This window comes from Schistocerca americana, chromosome 1, assembly GCF_021461395.2.
Source record: "Schistocerca americana isolate TAMUIC-IGC-003095 chromosome 1, iqSchAmer2.1, whole genome shotgun sequence".
Taxonomy (NCBI): domain Eukaryota; kingdom Metazoa; phylum Arthropoda; class Insecta; order Orthoptera; family Acrididae; genus Schistocerca; species Schistocerca americana.
In genome coordinates this window covers 695,913,258-695,935,495 of record NC_060119.1, presented here as the reverse complement: position 1 = coordinate 695,935,495, position 22,238 = coordinate 695,913,258, and the positions used below count along the sequence as shown (strand labels likewise).

The window sequence follows — 22,238 nt, the reverse complement described above, 5'->3', positions numbered from 1 at the left end:
TAGATCTTTTTAGGAGTGTGTTTTTCTTGCTCAGCAACAAACAATAGTTCCAGAGATAATATTTTAATGTGTGCCAAATTTTGATTGACGTTGGTGAAATCGGCCGCATACGTCAAGGACAGAGTGGTACGCAGCCTGGCCACCGCGTGGTTAGGGGAATATTTTATTTCTCTGTCTTCCAATGGCGACAACTCACTAGCGTGCGCAACTAGCACCGATATGCAACTGTGGCACAAATGTTGAACGGAAATAACATAGATTCATAATAGCACATTATAGGGACGGTCATCTCCAAATGTGATAAACGTTTGTAACAAGTAAATGGAATTAAATTGAAGCTGTTGTAATACAACCGTTCGCCGGGTGCAAGTCTTTAGATTTGACGCCATTTCGGCAACTTGCGTGTCGATGGGGATGAAATGATGATTACGACAAAACACCACCCAGTCCCTGAGCAGAGAAAATCTCCGACCCAGCCTGTAATCGAAACCAGGCGGTGTTAAAACTATTACAATGAAACTGAATGAAATGCTGTAGGTGTATTTGTTCAGGTGCAAACACCCATACGAAATAGTTTTTAAAATTAATGCAGTTATCTGAGATATGCTAAAATACTGAATGACTAGACATAACATGGAAGAAAATATTACCCATCAAGCTAGGAAGCTGGCGTGAATCAAATATGCCCCACAAGAACGGGCTTATATATATTTAATAAATGCAACTTTTAAGTTCATACCAAAAGAAAGTACCCATAAATGCTACTTCAGAAGTTACAGAAAGCCGCAATGTAACAGCTGCTGTGGCTAGGGCAAGATTTCAGCACTCCTAATTTGATGATAAACCATCGTCAAATGATAAAATGGCCATCGTCAGTGATGACTCATATCTAAAACGAAAGAGTAGAATTAGGAATCAGAACTGATCCTTAATTAGAAAACAGTGAAACAGTAACTCAAATGAAAAATAGATGGAAATCATCCCCGTGTGACGTGGATCAATTGCCAAAAACGAGACTGACCTGTGTTAAGTCGCGGACTGTACACATTCCGATTAAAATATGCTCTTGTCCACCTACGTCAAGCAACTTTTGTAATTGAAGATGGTCTTTTTATCATTTCACTTCGTTTTTTTTATCATTTGAGGAGTGCTGAAATCTTTGTCTAGCCACGTAACTGCATTAATTTTAAAAACTGCTTCGTATAGATATTTGCACCTGGAGATGAAACTCAAATTTGCGAAACCGGTGTGTGAGTTTGTAAGTGATGTGAACAAATACACCTACAACAGCGAACTGTTGGAGATGCCATTCTGTTTCTTGTATTTTAAAAAACTGTAGACTATATGAAGTGTCTAGCAATGATGTAGGATTGTTTTAACTTCGGTTGCTCCAGTTTTAAAATTATCTTGTTTATCAGTATTACACAGGTTATACTAGTTACCAACTAGTCGTAAGATCGGTAGGGGAAGGTGTGCTAATAGAGCCAGGACGGGAAAAGAGGCCATTGCATATTTCTTGCCTTGACCAGCGCTGCTGCCTGCTGAAAAGCGGTTAAGGCCATTGTTGTCAGGGAGATCGACAGACAAAGCTTGTCCCCTTATTTTTTGGTAGAAACTTTGATTTTGAGTCGTCTGATGTTAGGTAAGTCATTTAGATTATTATTGTTGCCTCATTTGCATGGATAGTAGTAATTTTTAGAACATGAGTGTTTAAACAACGTCTTTAACTTGCAAATGTAGTTCCTTGTTATTTATTTTAGTTTGATAGTTTCTTCTGCGAACCTCGCAAGACGCAGTCGCCTCGGACGAAATAAAGCCGTCCGCTGAAAAAGTCTTTTAGAAACGAAGGAACTGTAGAATGTGTTATCATATTATCATCACATACTATATGAGCTCTTCACCCCCCCCCCCCCTCCCCCCCCGTCGTTCCGTAATGGAACTAGTTTTTATAATTGATAATTGCCTAGATGAACCGATGGCGCGATATTTTGCAATTTGCGCTACTAATGACACAATTTAGGTAATTATACTTTTGTAGTAGTGCGTACATATTTTTTAAACTTATCATAACGCTAGTGGGCGCATCAAAATCGGTTTTCCTCTTCTTGTTATAAACGTACCCTTAATTAGAAACTATCATAACAGCACACAGCACAAAAAAATAAACAGCACGTCCCTTAAATTCAACTGCAACAAACTAAACTGATTAACAAAACAACTACTGAGCTCAAGTACGTCCAGCAATAGCCAGAAATTGGTCTTCGCTGAAGTAGGGATGGGCGATCCCCGATAATGCTATCGGCATATCAGTAGATTAAATCTAAACTTACGACCCTCCACCCCTCTCACAGCCTTTACTTCCGCCAGTACCCCTTCTCCTACCTTCCAAACTTGACTTCGCTGCTGAGTGAAAAGTCATTCTGGACGGTTTTGTCTGTTTGCAAGGGCATGTCTGTATATCCTGCGCCGCAGTACTGCAGCAGACATTCCTGCGCGAACAAAGAAAACATCGGTACTTCCTATGGCTACCCCAAGTGCAGAGGCGCTATCGTTTTCCACTACTTTCCTCTCACTGAACCGTAATCAGTATTCACCTTCCGTACAAGTGATAATACACTGACGGAAAAAAATCGCAGCACCAAAAAATGATTAATGCAGAGTAATAAAATTCTGGGATTACATTTCTCCATGGAATATTTATGTGACTAACGTTGCAAGGTAACAGGTTAGCGTAAGTGCGAGATAACCAAGCGTGAAATGTCTTCATCTACATTTATACTCCGCAAGCCACCCAACAGTGTGTGGCGGAGGGCACTTTACGTGCCACTGTCATTACCTCCCTCTCCTGTTCCAGTCGCGTATGGTACATTAATAATTGGTGTCGCCGCCAGAATGTTGAACGCAAACATGGATGTATTGTGTAGTACAGGTGCCGGATATCGGTATGTGGGGTGAAGTTTCACGCCTGCTGCACTTGGTCCGTCAATACAGGGACGGTTAATGCTGTTTGTGGGTGACATTGGAATTGACGTCCGATGATGACCCATGTGCGCTCGATTAGAGACAGATCTAGTGATCGTACAGGCCAAGGCAACACGTCGTCGTTCTCTAGATCATGTTGGGTTAAAACAGCGGCTTGCAGGCAAGTGTTATCCTGTGGGAAAACATGCTCTTAAATGCTGTTTATGATTGGCAACACAACAGGTTGAATCACCAGATTGGTGTACAAATTTTCAGTGAAGGTGCATGGGATAACCACGAGAGTGCTCGTCCTGGCAAACGGAGTCGCACCTCAGATATTAACTACAGGTGTAGGCCCAGTGTGTCTAGCACGCAGACAGGTTGGTCGCAGACCCTCAACTTGTCTCCTTCCAACCAACAAACGGCCACCAATGACACCGAGGCAGAAACAGCTTTCATCGCCTCTCCCCCCCCCCCCCCCCCTCCATGAGAGCTCACTTGACACCACTGAAGTCGCAAATGGCGGTGTCATGGAGTCAGTGGACAGCACGCCACAGAGGGCGACTGGCTTCATTGTGTCAGTGTGGTGTCAACTGATGCCAGATGCAGTATGGTGCACCAGAACCATACACCGAACGTGATGCTGCTCCTCCTACGTATTGCCACTTGGCCGTCTAGAACCCGATCTTATTGCGACCGTACATTCCCGCGATCACCGCTGCCGGCTGTCATGTACAGTGGCTACATTCCTACCAAGCCTTTCTGCAGTGTCACGGAAAAAACATCCAGCTTTTCGTAGTCTGACCTCGTTCAAACTCAGAGAGTTGTCGATAATGGCGTCTTTGTCATCTTAAAGCCATTCTTGACTAACATCAACTTACCACGTCCAATCTTAAAGTTAACTAACGCTTACAGCCGTTACAGCGTGCATTTAAAGCAAACCTCATTTGCATCCACATAGTAGCGCTACTAGTCTAACAACCCTACCACAACAAAGGTCAAAAATTAATTATGATTTGTAGTGTTGCTCACGCTGCTAAATATTGCATTTTCGGGCAACGACGACGTTATATTATGTGACAGGTGTCATTAGAGCCCAGTTAATAAAATCCATGAAATAATGGATAAACTAGGCACTCATCTTTTTCGTGTTTCCCACGCTGGTCTCGTTGTGAACTCATGGCTCAATCGTCGAAAATCTAGGTAGTGATGATTCCAAGCTCGGATGCAAAGAGGCCTAGGTGTTATTCTGCGATATTCAAAAGTTTTATAGATGTGTTTCATAAACCATTCTTGAAGATTAAACTTTTGCAAGTTAGCACAGTGGTGATGTAAAAAAGTAATCAGAATCAGCACTCCGAATTTAAGTTACATTTCTTTTTTATTATTTTTGTTGCACCAACACTTCACAATATAAAACATACTTGAAACTATCATCCTCACTGCTAAAGTTCACATTTCATACACTGACTACAATTTGCGTCTTTTTAACATGACGACTAAGACTTGACTCTCTAATAACCGCTTACGCGCCCAAAAATCAGAGTTACAAGTACGTCAAAGATCATAGTGACAAAATAAAGAATTCACATAAGAATAATATCATTGCAATATAAACATATCGATGTATCAAAGTACCTCTATATTAATGAAATCAAATCTGAATGTTGTCTCAAAAATATGTTTACTACTTCACAAAAACACAGTAGAATGTTGCTGGTATCGAGAGGTTGAGATGAGGTGGCGTAATGGTTACGTAATTCAAGTACCATTACACTAGCGCCACTCTTAAGCGACTGGTTCGAAATTTGAATCCACATCTTTAAGATGTGGAAACGTGCCTGTCACCTTTCGGTTATGACGCTCATGCCATCCTTGGTGTTAAGGTTTTTACCGTCAGTATATTTCATGTCGTCGGCATAGGTGTGCTGCTTTACTGCGATTGCTTATGTGCCGGTGTGTGTTTGTTTTGCAGCACGGACAGCGGCTGGGACAACCCGTTCCGCCCGGATGGCGACCTGAGCCGCGAGGCAGATGAGATAGTGGAGCTGATCAAGGGCGGCAAGCCCATCACGCCGACGCCGGGCAGCACGGCGCCGCAGCTGCCGGAGCCCGCCGCTGCCGCCAGCGCCATCGCCGGCGACGGCAAGGCGGCGGCAGCAGCGAACGCCGACGGCGCGCAGTCGCCGCAGCTGCAGCAGCAGCAACAGCAGCTGCAGGCCGCCAGCCCCCAGCTGGCCGCCAAGCAGGCGTCGCCGCTGCAGCAGCAGGTGGCCAACAGCAAGCCCGCCGCGGGCGCCGGCGCCAACGGCAATGCCCCCGGGGCCGCCGCCAACGCCGCCCCCGACAGCAAGCCGGCGGCGGTCGAGGTGCAGCGCGGCACTGTCGTCCAACCCAGCGACGCCTCCCAGGTGGAGCACGTCGTCATCAAGAAGAAGCCCAAGTGCAAGTGCTGCGTCATACAGTAGACGGCCGACCGCCTCCACCATCCACTCGAATCGCACTGCACGGAGTGAACATTTGCGATGGCTTTCTCGTCACTTCTCCCCGGTCCACTAAACTTTTCACGAATCTCGCTAAACGGACAAAACCATCCGCGCTTCGGAAACGAGTATTTGACGGACGTAGCAATTCGGAGAGCTTACGTATGCGAGAATTTAAAATTTCGTTGCAGACCGTTCCGTCAGAGAGCAAATTTTTAAGCGTACGACTAACAATATTTCCATTTTGAATTCTTCTCCAAACGACACAAGATTACAAGAGTTATTACCACTTCAGTTTCATTAAAGGGTTTTTACAAATAAGTGCATCACATTGTCAAACACAATTTGCTGCAGAGAAATTTTTTTTTAAAATAAAGTTTGACCATCAGTTCTCGATGAATTGTATAATAAGAAACTGACCAGTAGAAACATAACTGCACTTCCCACTACACTATCAGAATAGAGAAAACTTAAAAAAAAAATAAAAAACAAATAACACGCAAATGTTCACTGCCACACTGAGGACCATTATCTGCTGTTTCATCTCTCCTCATTTACCTTTCAGCGCCCCTCCTGTCAATTCAGCAAAATGCATTTTGTTAATAAAATAGAAAGGCCAATTCGTATGAAAAATTATTCTCCAGTGTGGAAAAACTGACAAGTTGCCTGCAATCACCGATAGTGCTAATATAAATGTGTATAATGAAAAAAAAAAAACTTTGTACAAGAGTTATGGACTATTGTACAGTTAAAGTTCGTGTGGTGCATTATTTCTGCTTGTGCTTCTGACATAGACACTTGCATAACATACAGACTTCTGAAAGGAGGAAGAAACTGATGCTTAATTGTGAAGAGTGGAGTTCAGGTTAGCCTTCTGCTTCTGTCTGGGGGTAACACAGTTGGTAAGGTATAAGAAAAGACTGTTGCAGACATTTTGTCCTGCCGGTGGGACTGTGCACCCTAGCTGCAGGGACTAAAGGTTCCTTAGTGTACAGAGATGGATGTGACCGTCACCAGAGTTTGTGAATTTCTAAAATAAAATTATTATAATATTAATAAACTCATTATATATTATTAATCAGAGCTTTAGAAAATCTGCAGTATATATTTTAACTCTGTATTTAGAAGAGATGTGATTAACTATGTTGGAAAGTTGAAGGGTTGGGCATCCAAATAAAGTAACAAAATTAAAAATTTGAGTCCAACATTTAAGTTCTAAGTCGCCATTTTTAACTGATTTATTTTCCTTATTACTGTTCAATAATATAGAAACAGTGATAGCTGTAATTTATTCATTATTATTACTGTCACTAACATTTGTAATTTAATTTTTCTTTATGCTTAAATTAAAAAATATATTGTATATAAAACACCACTTACAGATTAATGACACAATAAAAGTATAGATTTTTTCATAACAAGCAGCCTCTTGATGGCAGTAAAGAAACAGGTAGTAAATGTGTTTGCAGTTGTACAAAAAGAGGATGACCTCAGACACCAGGATCAGTTAAGAATGCAGGTATTGAAAACGCGTGCGCACACGAGAGAGAGAGAGAGAGAGAGAGAGAGAGAGAGAGAGAGAGAGAGAGAGAGAGAGAGAGAGAGAGAGTGTCTTCCATAAAAATTCAGGAATAAGGATGCACTTGTTTTCATCCATCATTATTTTTAAAATCGTTTTTGAGATGATGATAACTGAAGTAGAACAACCTCCTGGAGTAGATTTGTTGTGATAAACCAACTGAATATCATTCCTTCATAACTTTTATTCATGCTCACCACAGAGTCTGCCCATACTATCAACGTTTCATCATTATGCATTCTAGTGCTTTGTTTGCAGGCACTGCGTAAATTTGTCACAGACCAACAAAGTTAATTAATACTTTCAACTTCATGCACTTTCTCAAAACACGGTGGTAAATTGATAAAAACTGCTACTAAATGAACGATAGGCCAAGTGACACAAAAAGTTACACTGTAATTGTTACAGTAATATGGCTGAACACTACCACATATAAAACAGTGACATTATAATCCACTTGTCACACACAAATCGGACAAAACTGTAGAAAAGCTGTGATAAAGAGAAGACTGCTGCCTTGAAACTGAGGCATTATGTACCAAATGAAATACAAAGATGGTTCAAACTCGGAGAGAGATAAGGCATTTAAATGTTTATCCTTCTCTTATTCATGGGCTTCTGACTACATGCTCACCAATCAATGTATTCGGTTATAAACTAAACAGTATTCACGTGTTATTTGTTGTGTGTTGTGCACTCCAAAAAGAGTATGATTGAATTAGGCAGTAAGCCATAAGGGTCAGAAGCTATAGTCCAGGCAAATTAGGAAAAATATGGGAAAAATTTATGAAGGAATGTAATTTATTTTCCTCTTTCAAACTTTACAAAAAATGGTTCATTTAACGAAGTTGTCTATATGAGAGAAAATATTTCTGGTGAAATTCTGCTCAGAGAAGGTTAAATGCATATTTAAGCAAGGTAATTAGTTTACGAGTGCTAAAAGTTGAGGGTAAAAAAAGGTGAAATTTCTCTTAAAACATACTTCTATTTATACAGAACAATTTTGCTTTGTAGTCTTTTACTTTAGATGTATGCAACTTAAATAGTTGAAATGAAAATCATTTTTCATGAAAATAAGAATTACTGTAAAACTAATCAACAATTAGTTTTGTTATAATGTATTTACAGTCATATGAACGGCATGTAGACAATGAAAATGCACAATATCTACCAAACAAGTACATTCTCGTAAATGTTTTTTTTCATAAAACGGCCATCCAAATCCTCTCTCACATCACTGTGAGGGGCATTAGTGTAACTTCGTATGCAACAGCTTTTGCGCAATGCAGGTCAGCCTTCACACATTCTCACTTTCTCCGCAGCCATGAATGCACTCGCATGAAATCAGTAACAATATTTCCTCTGGAGCAAGTGTTCGTTTCATGGGAATTGGGGAGAGGGTTGAGCTTGATTCCCTCCACCCCCCAGTTTCTGGGAATCAAGTTGTTCATCAGCCAGAGCTGGACTTGCAGGAAAACGCGGTAAAAGTTGAGGCGTCCTGCATCAGTAGTGAGTGACAAATGAGAGAGTATGACAGCATTGTCTGCCTGACCCACAAGTACATTAAAACATTTCAATCGAATGGCATTTAGGTTGTCATCATCGCTTTTGCAATGGTAGTAGGAGAGGAAGCAGGCTTGTTGAATATCCGTGGAATATTATGCAGTTTGGGGACACCAGTAGAACAATTGGAAAGCTTGCAGCTTTCCTTTTCTAAACAAGGCTGAAGTCTTGTCACAACCACTTACTGCATGAAGAAACAGTATTGAAATCTTACATTCATGAGTGAGTAAGGAAGTCGCCTATATTTAGAACTGTAACCCTTGTTCTGTGTCGTCTGGAGGAAAAGTGATAAGTAGCACAAGATGATCTACATCCTAACGCACTATAATCACTTGCTGGTAAAATTTTGAGGCATTTACTGCTTTTGCAACAATTTAAACATTTGCATCGTCATCCGCAATCCTGGTTTCAATACCAAAACTGTCTAGTTTTTGCACAAGCTGTGTAATAAACATGTCCTTATTGCTGAGCTTACTAAGAAAGGCAGACTGTAATTCAACACACAACATGTTGTCATTAAAGAAAATTTCTCGTGAGGTCCGCTTCATCGTTCGCCTTGGCGTTCAATAGTTCCTATTTTCAGAGAACTTTTTAAATGTCCATTAAATACAACAGAAACATCATCTTTATAATGTCTTTGAATACACGCTATTAAGGTATTATAAATGCCACCAAAAGATCCATTCTCGGGGCACACGATATGGTGCATAAGAAACTCTCCATCTATAACTAAGAACGTCGATTCATTATTGTCTATTCCTTTCAGGTACATGATGGAAAAGATTGTACAGAGACGACTTTTTTGTTTTCCTCATCAATACACTGCTGTAAGAGACATTGGTACACGCGATAATTCGTACATGAAGCAATCCTTCAAATCATCCGGTGAATGAAAGGTGGCGGTATTCTCTGAAAGAAATGCGTTATATCTACTTGAGTCATATTTTTTTCAAGCCTGACAGTTGACATGCACATTGTCCTAACCATGATCGCTTAAGCTTCAGAGAACCAAATTTTGGCGAGACAGTAACTATTGCTCAAAGAGCTTCTTGACCAACAGACACAGATTTGTAGCTGTTTACTTCCTGAGAAGTTACAAATACAAATCCAAATCCTAATGAACACAATTGCTCCTTACAAACAAATGGAGTGTGTTGTTGCAACCATAGCTGAAATGTTCTGTGAATTTTCTCGTAAATTTCTATCCTCCCACTCCACTTGAAATCCAGTGTAAATTGCAGAACTGTTCCTTAGCTTCACATATGTGATGGACTATTGATATTCCGCAAATTCATCGGTTCAACACTCTTCCGTGTGAAACACCTCCAACACTTTTCAGGTTCCTCATAAGCGTTTGTTCTATCGTCATATCAGTCCATACTCCACACCAGTACTTACCAGCATCGAACCGTGAAGAAGCTGACCTTGGTGAACTTATCGAACTCCACGTGTTTCATGGTTTCGTTCAATTCTTCCATGTCCTGGAGGTACAAATGACACGTCTTAGCATAAAAAGTGTCCAGTTGCATGGAATATTGGGAGCGTATCTCACACACATTCTATATGGAGCTCCCAATTCTCCATAAGCTGTGCCTGGATGAAATACAATGCCGAGATGACAAGCTGAATGTATTGTATCCATAACTGGGAAGTTTTCCCTCTTTGCTTAATGTCATCCATTGTGTTGACAAATTTATTTTTCAGCTTTTCAATCACTTGGTCTTTTTTCCAAATGCACAGTTTCCACTCAAATCAAGAACACAGTCTTTAATATGTTGCTTCCTCCACGACTGCCAGTTCGTCCAGCATTATGATGGAAAGAGCACATAAGACTGCAGAGTGAGCCTGACTTGCTCTCTGGCGCTACTTTGATAGTTCACAACAACAAGAACAACTACTCAGCTGTCCTGGACACTGGGTAGGAAGAAACGGCAGCGACAGTAGTGGTAGAAGAGTGCTGAGTGAATGGAGTGAATCGGAACGGGAACTAGACGTTTTCATTGTTGGCACGTACTCCTGATTTCAACAGTACTGATCGCAAAAGAAATATCAAGTAGAATATGTAGGCTACGAAATATTTCCATACACTTAATCACGCTTTTCATTTAAATACTTTTATAAGTAACAAAAATTGCAAACTATTACGTTAACAGAATTTTATTCCAATTCTTATACCTCACACATACCATTCGTATAAGTGAAAAGATGCACAAGATATTTTTCGTGTACAACTTGGCGAGGAACATATTTACTAATAAGAGCGATGTTCGAAAAAAATGAGCATTTTGCGTATAAATTTAAAATATGGTGCACACACACACACACACACACACAGGACCTTTTCTGTTTCTTATTACAACGCCCCATATGAGTATTTTCCCGAAGTTTCAAAACTTTATAAATTTTTCCCCCATTTGCTGATTTTTTCTTACTAATTTGCTTAGAGTACTACAGAGAATGCGAGCGACATCTGGGTACGCGACATTCCCGCAATAAGCAGCAGCATCCATTGATACTCTTGGGTGTCCAACGTGCGAGCGACGAACTCCCACTACAAGACGACAACTAGAGCTGACCAGCTGTTTCTATAAAACAGCGCCCCTAAACGGTAGAACACTGTAGTTAGAGTGTAAGGCAGTAAAATTAGCTCTGTTAGGAAAATAAGGCGGTAAAGGAGCGCTGTGCACGAAATTACCAAGGGAAGATTTTCATGGAGAATTTCATAATTTACATCATCTACGAAGACCACCCAACAAATTTACACGCGGATGAGCAGTAAGACATTAGACCATCTCATTATTAAATTAAACACGAATGTTTCCTATATGATCAATAACTTTCAGCAAGCGATAAGTGCGGAAGGATGACTGGCTACAGTAAATATAGGATAAGGTCCACATTGTAATTGGAATGTGTGATGTAATGGTAGTGTTGCAGGCAAGTATCTAGACATCGTTTGGTCCAGGGTTCGGTTCTCGCTACTACGTATATTTTTACGAACTCTTTTAAGTTTTATCTATGCTGTTTACATTGTATTTCGAAGTGCATTTTTAAGGTCTTGCCTAAGCACTTGGTCTTTAAATGCATACACAGCATCCCAGTGTATCACACACATCAAATTCCCAATAAAACAGAATTAACAACCACGAAATTCTACTTTTATTTGATTGTTGAGAGCGTAGTTCATCAGCAGTCAGTGTTAAGGCCAAGCATGTCAGTTAATCCAAACAGTCTGTATAAGTAAAGGGTACAAAATTTTTTGAAAAGGAAATAAAACGTTTTGCGAAATGATTTGTCTTAAAGTAAGAAATACAACATATTAGAGAAACATTTGATGCAACTCATTTTCTGTACGTGATTTCGAGCTTCATTCAAAGGCACGTCAAACGTTTCTCTGATCTATTTTATTTCTTTTAGACTAATCATTTCACAAAATATTTTACAGATTTTTCATTTTCATGTTTTCAAGTTTTATTCAGAACGCATAACTGATTGACACCTCATTCGCCAGTCTAACCTCTTCTGTTCTCGAAATTCCTACATTTAGTACTTGATTCGAAGGAAATCTTTTTGACAAATATCACACGAATAAATCTTTTTATGCGCGAGATAGCTAGCTAGGCCTTGAACAGATGAACTTTTTGACACTTTTGGCTAGTGGCAGCTGTGCGTGAAATATTTCAATTTTTCTTCGAATCCGTAATTAACTTTTCCATAATCATCCTTTTTTTCAAGCAATCAAATATTGTCATGAAAAACTAGACCTCGTGCTGGCCACTTTGATACCACATTTGCCCACTTCTCTCTCTCTCTCTCTCTCTCTCTCTCTCTCTCTCTCTCTCTCTTTATTTGACTATGGAAATTTGGACGGAAATTCATTGTGTAAATTATAAGGGGTCTTGTTTTCGCTCCGCTCAAACGTTTGATAACAAAAGTGTTAATGATACTGTAAAACACGTCCTTTTTGCGAGCTGTCATGTCCAAAAAATTTTGTGTCGTTATCTTGAACCGTTTACGCGTCACTACTTTTACGACCACTAGATTCACGATGCGTAGGAAGGGATTCGAACGCTCCGCAAACGACCCGTCCGTGAATATAACCCCCCAATATCTCAAGAGTGAAGAGACATCTTTACGCTCTCAACTTTAAATACAATTTCGATTTATTGGCTACATTTCATATGCAATAATGTATGGCCTAAAATAAACCATACGCAAAGACTACACAATGCGATTTTACCTCTGCAAACTCTTAAAAAATTAAGTGCATTTACGTCGTTTCGTACAGCACAGTAATGACGAAAATAAATTTAGTTCTTTATCGAGCGAAGACAGTAAGTTGTAAGATGCTGAAGAATAAAAGTTTTTCACCGAATAGTTTTTTTAAATCGGACGATATAGCAGCTAGCGCGTCCACTCTCTCGGGTTGTAAGTTGTAGCAGAGGACAAGCAGCGCCACGAACGTCGCTCACATAGGACACTTCCATTACTATACTTGCCGTTGTGTGTCTCGTCGTCTCAAGGTGTCGCGCTCTGACGGTCGTTTCTGTCGCTTAGATAGGGCGCTGCCTAACCGCCCTTCCTGCAGCTAATGGGATCACAACATTGAATGTTTAGTGCAGAAGACTTAAAAGTGACGACATTAAACGTTAAAGTAAATGAGCCTCACTTGTAGCTGTTACCCCAGGAGGCAGTATTCACTGTGTGTACGCAAACATTTGAACTGAACAAAATATCAATGAAGAAACATTCCCTTTATCGATCAGTTCTAACTTAAAATGTTAGTAGACTTACACTGGTTTCGCAAAAATACAGATGTGTGTTCATCCACCCAAAAATCCACCACAGTCAGGCTCCATGTGCACCATAAGGTGAGAGATTACTAATTCCTGTGCACTACGGCTAAGCAGGGGGAGGGAGTATACAGTGGAGTTTTAATTTTATGTAGCTGCATCAGTGTTGCCACTGTAACTACCAAAGGTTCGTGTACAGAAGTCTAAAATACATAATTATTACAACTGAACATCTTTAAAAAAAAATCTGGTACGGGATCATGAGTTACAGAACTGAACCCACCAGAAGGACTAGACCACTAAATAGTGATCTTAAAACTGAAGCCACTGATACATGTTGCATACTCACTCACTGGTGTTAGGTCTGAGTACTTTTTACTCATTTGATTCTATTTTGAATATGGAAACTAAAAAAAAAGGAATCTTTAATTTCGGTAAATATTTAGGATGTAGCTAAGTGAGAGTCTGGAAAATTATAAATCCAAAAGGTCCCCAAATAAATGGCATTATAAGTCACTTCGGTGGCCCAAGGAAGGTACAGGCTCACCAGCTCCAGTAGGACGTTTGCATTATTCAAACCCATCTACAGATTTTGCAGGTGGTTCACGTTTCTAGATGGCCATAACTGTTGACTTTCCACAGGTGAATTAAGATAAAAAATAAAAAGTTGTACCTTGCCCTTGACCATTAAGGACTGTTCTGACTCTAATGACTTCATTGTAGGCAGGTCATTATACTCTGAATATTGTTTCCTTCCTGAAAGCAACTGGTCATTGAAAAAAAAAAAATGGTTAACTCCATATAGAAGATACTAACACAATACAAAGATAGTGATGCAAAGGAGAGACGGCTTTTTTTTCGCAGTTCAGTATTGAAAATAGTGTTGCAGTCATTATGGAGTTGAGATGCATTAGTACATGAACAGCACCCTTAGAGAAAAGTGATACAATGCAGTTGAGCAAAGCTTATTTTGAATAAATTTATTTCCTCATGATGGTGTCAGTATACATAACATGAGCAACCATCCTCTCTCGTGTGTTAGTCTGTGAGGACTCCTTACAAACAAAAATATAACAGTGGGAGCTTCAGGAAACTTGGTTGTCAGTGTAAGTCTCAGCCACTATATGTTCAACAAGTGTTAAATTCAATATTTCACCCAAAACTGGAAAGTGCAAAGGCTACACAGTGATGAAACAATGTTCCTGTTTGTTTTTGACAGGAATGTGATCAAAAATTGCACCTAATTCTGCTGAATATGAGATACATATTGTCAGCAACACGTCATAAACCATCTCGATAACAGATGTTAATCATTCTTCACGAGTGAATAGCTATAAACAGTGTCGTACAGAATTTTTCTGAAGTCATCTATGTGCATTATAAATGATGGCAATGGCATTGCAAGCAAATTAATTTAAAATGGAACTACTAACAGATAAACCTAATCAGTAATTTAAAAATCTGTTGACCTAGGTACTGATAAGTGCTGTGATAAATTCTAAGCATCTTGCTTATTTGTACTATACTTTCTTGTTAGTTGATGCTAAGTTTATTGGTGCCCACACAATTTCACTACAGAACTGTTGAAAGAATCATGGAATTGAGATAATAGAACAGGCAATTACAGATGGAAAGCAACTTTAAGTAACATTGTTTGCAGGGAACATACGACTCAGTATTGTCAAGCAATTTGAAAACTGTAACTTTATTTTCTTGGTGGTACAAAAACTAGACACTTTCAGAATATGTGATGTCAACCCCTGCAACAGTTTTAAATCTGTAGGCTAATGAAGTGGACAAATTGGTAATATGGAATGTTTATATGGAACTAACTGGGTTCGAAACCTTACCCAGCTGGCTTGATATTGATTGCAGCAAATTTAAAATTGCTTTTGTATGTCCATTTTGACTGGAGGTCCTGGGGACAACAGCCATTCGCCATTGTAAGAAAATGAAACACCTACAGCTGTCCTTATGATTGTATTTAATGTGTAGCTACCAGTTTTGGCACTTCAGTGCACCATCTTCAGGCCATAGTTGACAATGAAGGGGTTATCACAATCCATACATACAATGCGTCAGTGGCCAACATAACTGGTGTATGCAGACTGCAGTTGATGGTTGGAGAACTGACATCACAATTACTGTCTGTGTAAACCAGTTGTGGCAGGCCACTGATGCAGTGTATATGTTACCGGCCAAACCCGATTTTAGGATGAACTAGTTTTGCTTAGGTCAAACTCGTTCATCCTGTTACCGATAGGATAAAACCGTTTAGCCTAGGTCGAATTGGTTTATCCCAGTTAGAATTTACATGCTTTAGGATAAACTGGTACATCCTAGTCTGAACTAATTTCACCTCATTTGTATCTTCTATAAGCTTTTCAAAGTAAACTGAATAAAGGAATCGAAATAAAATAGTCAATATGATTCACTAAAGTTATTTATTAACTAATCAGTAATTTCACATATATTACTAGATTAACTTACATCTATCCATCCACAGAAATCACCTCATTTGCAATTTGCTTGCTTGCTTATTTTTGCAAGGTTTACTTTGGTGGCAGAGTACTTTGTTTTTCTTAGAATTGCATATGTTTGTTGTGCAGTTTTTTTTTATGCAACTGTATTTCACGAAGCCTTGCCCTAATCCAACAGATTGTTTTGTGGTTGCAGTCCTTTAAGATATTTCAATATCCTGGTTAATAATATCTTCAACATCTAAAAACTTCTGAATGCAAATGTCAAAATCAGTTCTAAAAAATAAAAAAGAAGTTAAAACAAATATTTTTTAATATTTTACTACAAAAATTATGGAAAATTTTAATAACCTTATACCTGCAATAACGTTTTTGAAGTACGCCATGTTTGGTGCCAACTTTGTAGAGGCCCTAATCAGTCTTTTGAAGTATTACTCCTATTATGTTTAGAAGGTCACACCTGCCTTTATCTACATCTGGAATAGGTATGGTTATGTTGTCTTCAATGTCAGCTGGTGAATGGGGTTTGTCTGAGGAAGCTTTCATTCTTCTAGCTTTCCCCCCCCCCCCCCCCCCCCACCCCCCACCCCCCCCCTAGCACTTTGAACGTCATTTGTGTCAGTTTTCATACTGTTCAGTATTGCTGTCATCTTCGATTGCCTTCTTTAGGTCATCTTCATCCTGAATATCATTTATGATTTCTTGAGGCAACGAGGAAGTGGAAAGTCTTACTCTAAGTTCAATTCCGAATAATGCTTCGTAAGGTGATTGTTTTATGCCAGAGTGGTAAGCTCGATTTTTCATGAATTGGACATACCTTAATCATTCCGACCACGTTGTCGAATTGTTGTCCTTAGACCAAGAACCTATCATATTTTCAATGTCTTGGTTGGCACTTTCAACAGGACCCTGACTTTGGATGTGCCATGGTTTTCCAAGCACAATTTTCAGTTCTGACCAAAGCTTTGCAAGTTCACTTATAACATTATTGACAAATTCTCTGCCATTATCAGATTGAAGAATGTACGACGCCCCTACAGTTGGGAATATGTCACTCAAAATGATAAGCCACTTCTTCAGCCCTCTTTGATGCTAACACATGAAGGAGAACAAATTTTGAGAGATAGTCTTGGTAAACTAGAATGAATTTTAAATTCCCGTCAAGCTGTGTTTGGAAATCAATCAAATCAACTTATCTGCTATTCATTTCTAAATGGAGAATTGGCTTTGAAACTAGCCCTCTTTTCTTTTTTGTCTTCTTTTGTTGACAAACATCGCACATTGATAAATAGAGGCGTATCATTTCCTTTGTGATAATGGCATATTTTTTGGATGTCTTGGCTAACATCCTATCGCGACCAACGTGACCCACAGCTACACGAGCTGCGCCAATCACATCATAAAGTTCATCAGCTGGAACAAAGTATTTTGTATTCCTTTCACACCTTGCAATGACTTTTTTTCAGATGACCAATTTTCAAAACAGCAGATTGTTTGTCTTCTTTTTTATAATGATGATCCTTTTTCGAACTTTCCCACGTCTTCTACTTGTTTAACCAAATCCGCATATTCATCTACTGATAAAACATTATAATGAGAAGACTTTTTGTTTTCACTCTGTAAAATTTCCTCCAGAAACTATTCTCTCCACAGTTCTTGACTGGCTTGTCTACTACACAAAGGCTCATCCATGATGAAACGCCTCACAATAATTATACCAGTATTATAATAAAATCTTTTAAATGCAACCAGCAACTTAACCCACACCTTCATCAATGCAAAATACCATTCAAAAGAAAGAACTGTGCAAGTGAAGAGTGATGAGAGGCACGAGGAGCGAGCCAGAGATGATTCAGTAATTCCCCATTCGTACGGGCAGCGACATGCGTTCCAACTAGGCAAAATTAGTTCAGACTAGGACATACCAGTTTATCCTAAAGCATGTAAATTCTAACTAGGATAAACCGATTCAACCTCGGCTAAACTGTTTTATCCTATCAGTAACAGGATGAATGAGTTTGACCTAGGCGAAACTAGTTCATCCTAAAATCGGGTTTGGCCGGTAACATATCTATATGGATGATGATAACCCCTTCAGCATTGAAGTGCCAAAACTTAACTACACAATAAGTAGGATAATAAGGATGGCTGTAGGCGTTTCATTTTCTTACAAACTAAAACTGTTTGGTCACGGTGTATCTAAATTATTCTGGATGAATCATAGTATCATTACTTTTGTAAAGTTACAGGTAATGCCTTCAGTCTTCATGCACACTTACCTCTAACTGCATCTTTAATGACTTCACAGTTGGCCAAATTTTAAATCCTAATCAAAATTTAAACTGTATTGTACTCTTGAATCACACCAGTCTAATATTTCTTGCTACTGTCTTACAACACCCTCCTTGCCACTACCCCCATCTTTTCCCTGCATTGTTATGTAGACAATAACAGCCTTGAAACTTCCTGGCAGATTAAAAGTGTGTGCTAGACAGAGACTCGAACTTGAGACCTTTGCCTTTTGTGGACAAGCACTCTTATCATCTGAGCTACCCAAGCACAACTCATGACCCGTCCTCAAAGCTTCAAGGGAGGAGACGAGGTACTGGCAGAATTGAAGCTGTGAGGATGGGTCATGAGTCGTGCTTGGGTAGCTCGCAAAGGTCCCGAGTTTGAGTCTCGGTCCGGCATGCAATTTTAATCTGCCAGGAAGTTTCATATCAGCACACACACTCTGCTGCAGAGTGAAAATCTCATTCTGGAATAACATCCTTGTTTATTATTGTGTCAAGCTGAATCAGATTTTATGTACCTTATACTGTAGATGATATCATGATTTCAGTTTTTCATGTAATTTCTTCCTTTAAAAAATATTTAAATATTTCCGGATTTAGAATAAGCTGCACGTAAACAGCAAAATATAGCCTAGGCTAGAATGGCAAGTATTTGTACTGAAATAGTGTAGTATCAGATATGAAAGTGGAGATATTCCTCTTGAAACATTTCTGTGAGGAACAATTACAAAATAACAGCTTGAGTGAAAGCACGTAGTACACAGAACAATTACTCAAGCTGTAAGACAATGCATGATCAAATAACAATATTCGATGTTGAAAGGTCCTGCATCCGACCATCTTCATCTTCACTTACATATTCCGTGATTTCCCTACATTGCTTCTGGCAAATGCCGGGATGCTTCCTTTGAAAGGGCATGGCCAGCTTCCTTCCCCATCCTTCCCTAATCCAATGGAAGTGATGACCTCACTGTTTGGTTGCTGTCCCCAAATTGTGCAACTAACCAGTATTATTAAATAACTTTTTAAAATTATTCTTAAAATATATTTCTCATGACAGAGGCAATGCATTTCGTGTAGTATTTTGTTTTCTCTAAGTACACTGAGATGTAGCAGAACAGTATATACTATCTTAGATACTTAACAGTCTGAACTACTGTATCAGTTTTATGCTGAGAATGTGAGTGAATAGATGGGGGTCCCAGATGAAAACTGAAATTTTGCAGTATTTTGCTCCAGAATGAACATTCGAATTCATCATGGTATTAATTAAAACATAAGCACCATTACACTTAATATTCCTAATGTGTTTGCACAATCGGTTTCAGGTTTGAAATATTGTGCTATGATGGAGTATTAAATCTGTTTCTTGGAACACCATACACACTATTTTTGGTACGCTAGAACTATTAATAATAATACTATAAACAAAAAAGTTAACATGACTCGGAGCAAGCAAACCATGTTGGCCAGACGGGGGGAAGTTCACCTGCCTAGTTCAAAGATTTGTCTCCCTTGCACCCATGAGTATCTAGCTTTCATTCAGGTGACTGTAGTGTCTCAAGCATAGCCGTTTCATGTTGAGAATACATGTAGAGTGCAGTGTTGTTGTAGGATTATTGATTTTGGGGCATAAGGAAGACTGAGTCTCAGTGCCAACACAAAGGTGAACTCTCTTACATAGCTTTAATGAGACCAATAAGCTTTTAATGGTTCTGTCCCACAGTCTGATCGCCACCAATAGTGCCACAATCTCTCATTCTCACAAACTGCAAAAAGGCCTGGTATAAAATTTAGACTTCTGCTTACATTCTGGTAATGATGAATTTATGCCCCTACATTTGCTTTACTGATGGAAAAAGTCTGGTGATTCATTCATTCATTCATTCATTCATTCATTCATTCATGCACACTCCTTGAAGCCAGTAACAAAAAAAAAGCACCACAATTGTAAATTATTGACCATTTCATCGCACAAGAAAAAAAATTTCAAATTGTCAAATCCAATTTACCAAAATGTTGACCTGTTCTCATGACTACCTTGAAATTTAAGAAAATCATCATACAAAAATGCTCCCTTTTTTATGTTTATGGGTTACAGTGACTGAATACCAGATGTAGCTTATAAGTGGAGATTCCACAAAACTTATCACTGAACTTTTAAAAATTAATTAGAATCACTGCTGATGTCAAACTTAACTCTTTGAATAAAAAAAGAAACAGAACCCAGTAATTCTCAAAAATTTCGAGGTGACTATTGTACATGTTTTAACTCTTTAAGCATGAAATCCATAACAAAATGGGGCAATGATAAGAGTGCACTAACCATGAGCCCCACCACAGGTCAGAAAATGATTGTCCCCCCTTAGGTGATGGGGCACTGAAGGCATTCTTTCCTACAAGTGACATACTTCACATTTGTGTGAACACATGCATATATCTTGTAGATCATAATTGAATATTTTTCTTTTTGTGTTACATTCGGCTTGTTGTGTGCAGTCGACTGATGTTAACTGTATATGTGCAGTTGACAAGAGTATTGAAATTACTTCACACATCTAAACAATAATTGGTATATACAATTAAAAATTTGAGAGAGAGAGAGAGAGAGAGAGAGAGAGAGAGAGAGAGAGACCATGTCATCTCATTTATTAAGAGCTCTCTCAGAACTGCCATCTAACCTAATGCAGAAAATTATTGGTTCATATTCAACTAATAAGGAAATATTGCTGGTACTTGTGAGTTTGCATCTGGATCAGAATCATTAGTTGTGTTGTCTTAGCTTCTAGGTGCTATGTATGTTTGTGAAATGGTTCGAAAAGGTCTTATATTTCAAACTCTATTAATGGAATTATTACTGAAACAGCATTCTCCAACAAAAGGAATCACATCTTAAATTGCAGGATAAGTATTCAGTGGAATCAGATCACTGGTTTACTTGGAAAACCAACACATGCAACATGATTTAGTTTGGTTGAGATGTTAATTTGCCACACAGTCTACTATTGACCACCCATTCACCACTGCCATCTTCTATTTTTTATGCCCTTTTTTAGCAAAGTTATGTAATAAATTTATTCACCTAGATTTAATAGCTCATCAGTTATTTATAAATCTAATCTTTAGCATTGCTCTATAGCACAACATGGCAAAAGTTTATCTTCTCTTGTTGTCTGTACTGTTAATTGTCAACATCTGACTTCCAGATAAATATTTTCAAAAAAGAGAAGATTCCCTAATACCTGAATTTAAGTTGGCATTTTATGTCCTCTTTACAATGAGGCGAAAAAAGTCGTTTGAGAGCGATATGGGCATATACAGATGGTGGTAGTACTGTGTACACAAAATATAAAAGTGCAGTGCATTGGTGGAGCTGTCATTTGTAATTGGGTGATTCATGTGAAAAGGTTTACCGTGAGATTATGGCCTACCACATGAATTGATAGATTCTGAACATGAAAGGACAGTTGGAGCTAGACGCCTGGGACATTCTATTTTGGAAATAACTGCAGAAGCCAATGTGTGACATAGGATGAACATATCCGTTAGGACAGTGTGGAGAATTTTTCGTGTTAATGGGCTATGGCATCAGACAACTGATGCAAATGCCTTTACTAACAGCATGTCACTGCCTGCAGCACCTCTCCTGGGGTCATGATTCTATTGTTTGGACCTTAGATGAGTGGAAAACCACAGCCTGATCAGGTGAGTCAAGATTTCATTCATGGCAGGGTTCAGATGTGGTGCAGACCCCATGAAGCCATGGACCCGAGTTGCCAATAAGGCACTGTGCAAGCTGGTGGTGGTTCCACAATGGTATGGGCTGTGTTCACATGGGATAGGCTGGGTCCTCTGGTCCAACTGCACCAATCAGTAGCTGGAAATGGTACTATTCAGCTATTTGGAGACCATTTGCAGCCGTTCATGGACTTCATTTTCCAAACAACAATGGAATTTTTGTGGATGACAGTGTTTGCGATTGGTTTGAAAAACATTCTGGATAATTCAATGGAATGATATGGCCGGCTAGATCACCCAACATGAATTCCATTGAACATTTATGGGATGTAATCGAGAGGTCAGTT

At 39.2% G+C, this 22,238-nt stretch overlaps 1 protein-coding gene across 1 annotated transcript in view; it reads left to right on the top strand.

The window, feature by feature from the left end:
* LOC124609484 (translation initiation factor IF-2-like) overlaps positions 1 to 5,985 on the top strand; it is an 847,268-nt gene extending 841,283 nt beyond the window's left edge. The window contains exon 4 of the mRNA XM_047140076.1: positions 4,937 to 5,985. Within this exon, the coding sequence (XP_046996032.1) occupies positions 4,937 to 5,429 (493 nt within the window). The 3' untranslated portion in view covers positions 5,430 to 5,985. The remainder of the gene's footprint in view (positions 1 to 4,936) is intronic.
* Positions 5,986 to 22,238: the final 16,253 nt, after the last annotated feature.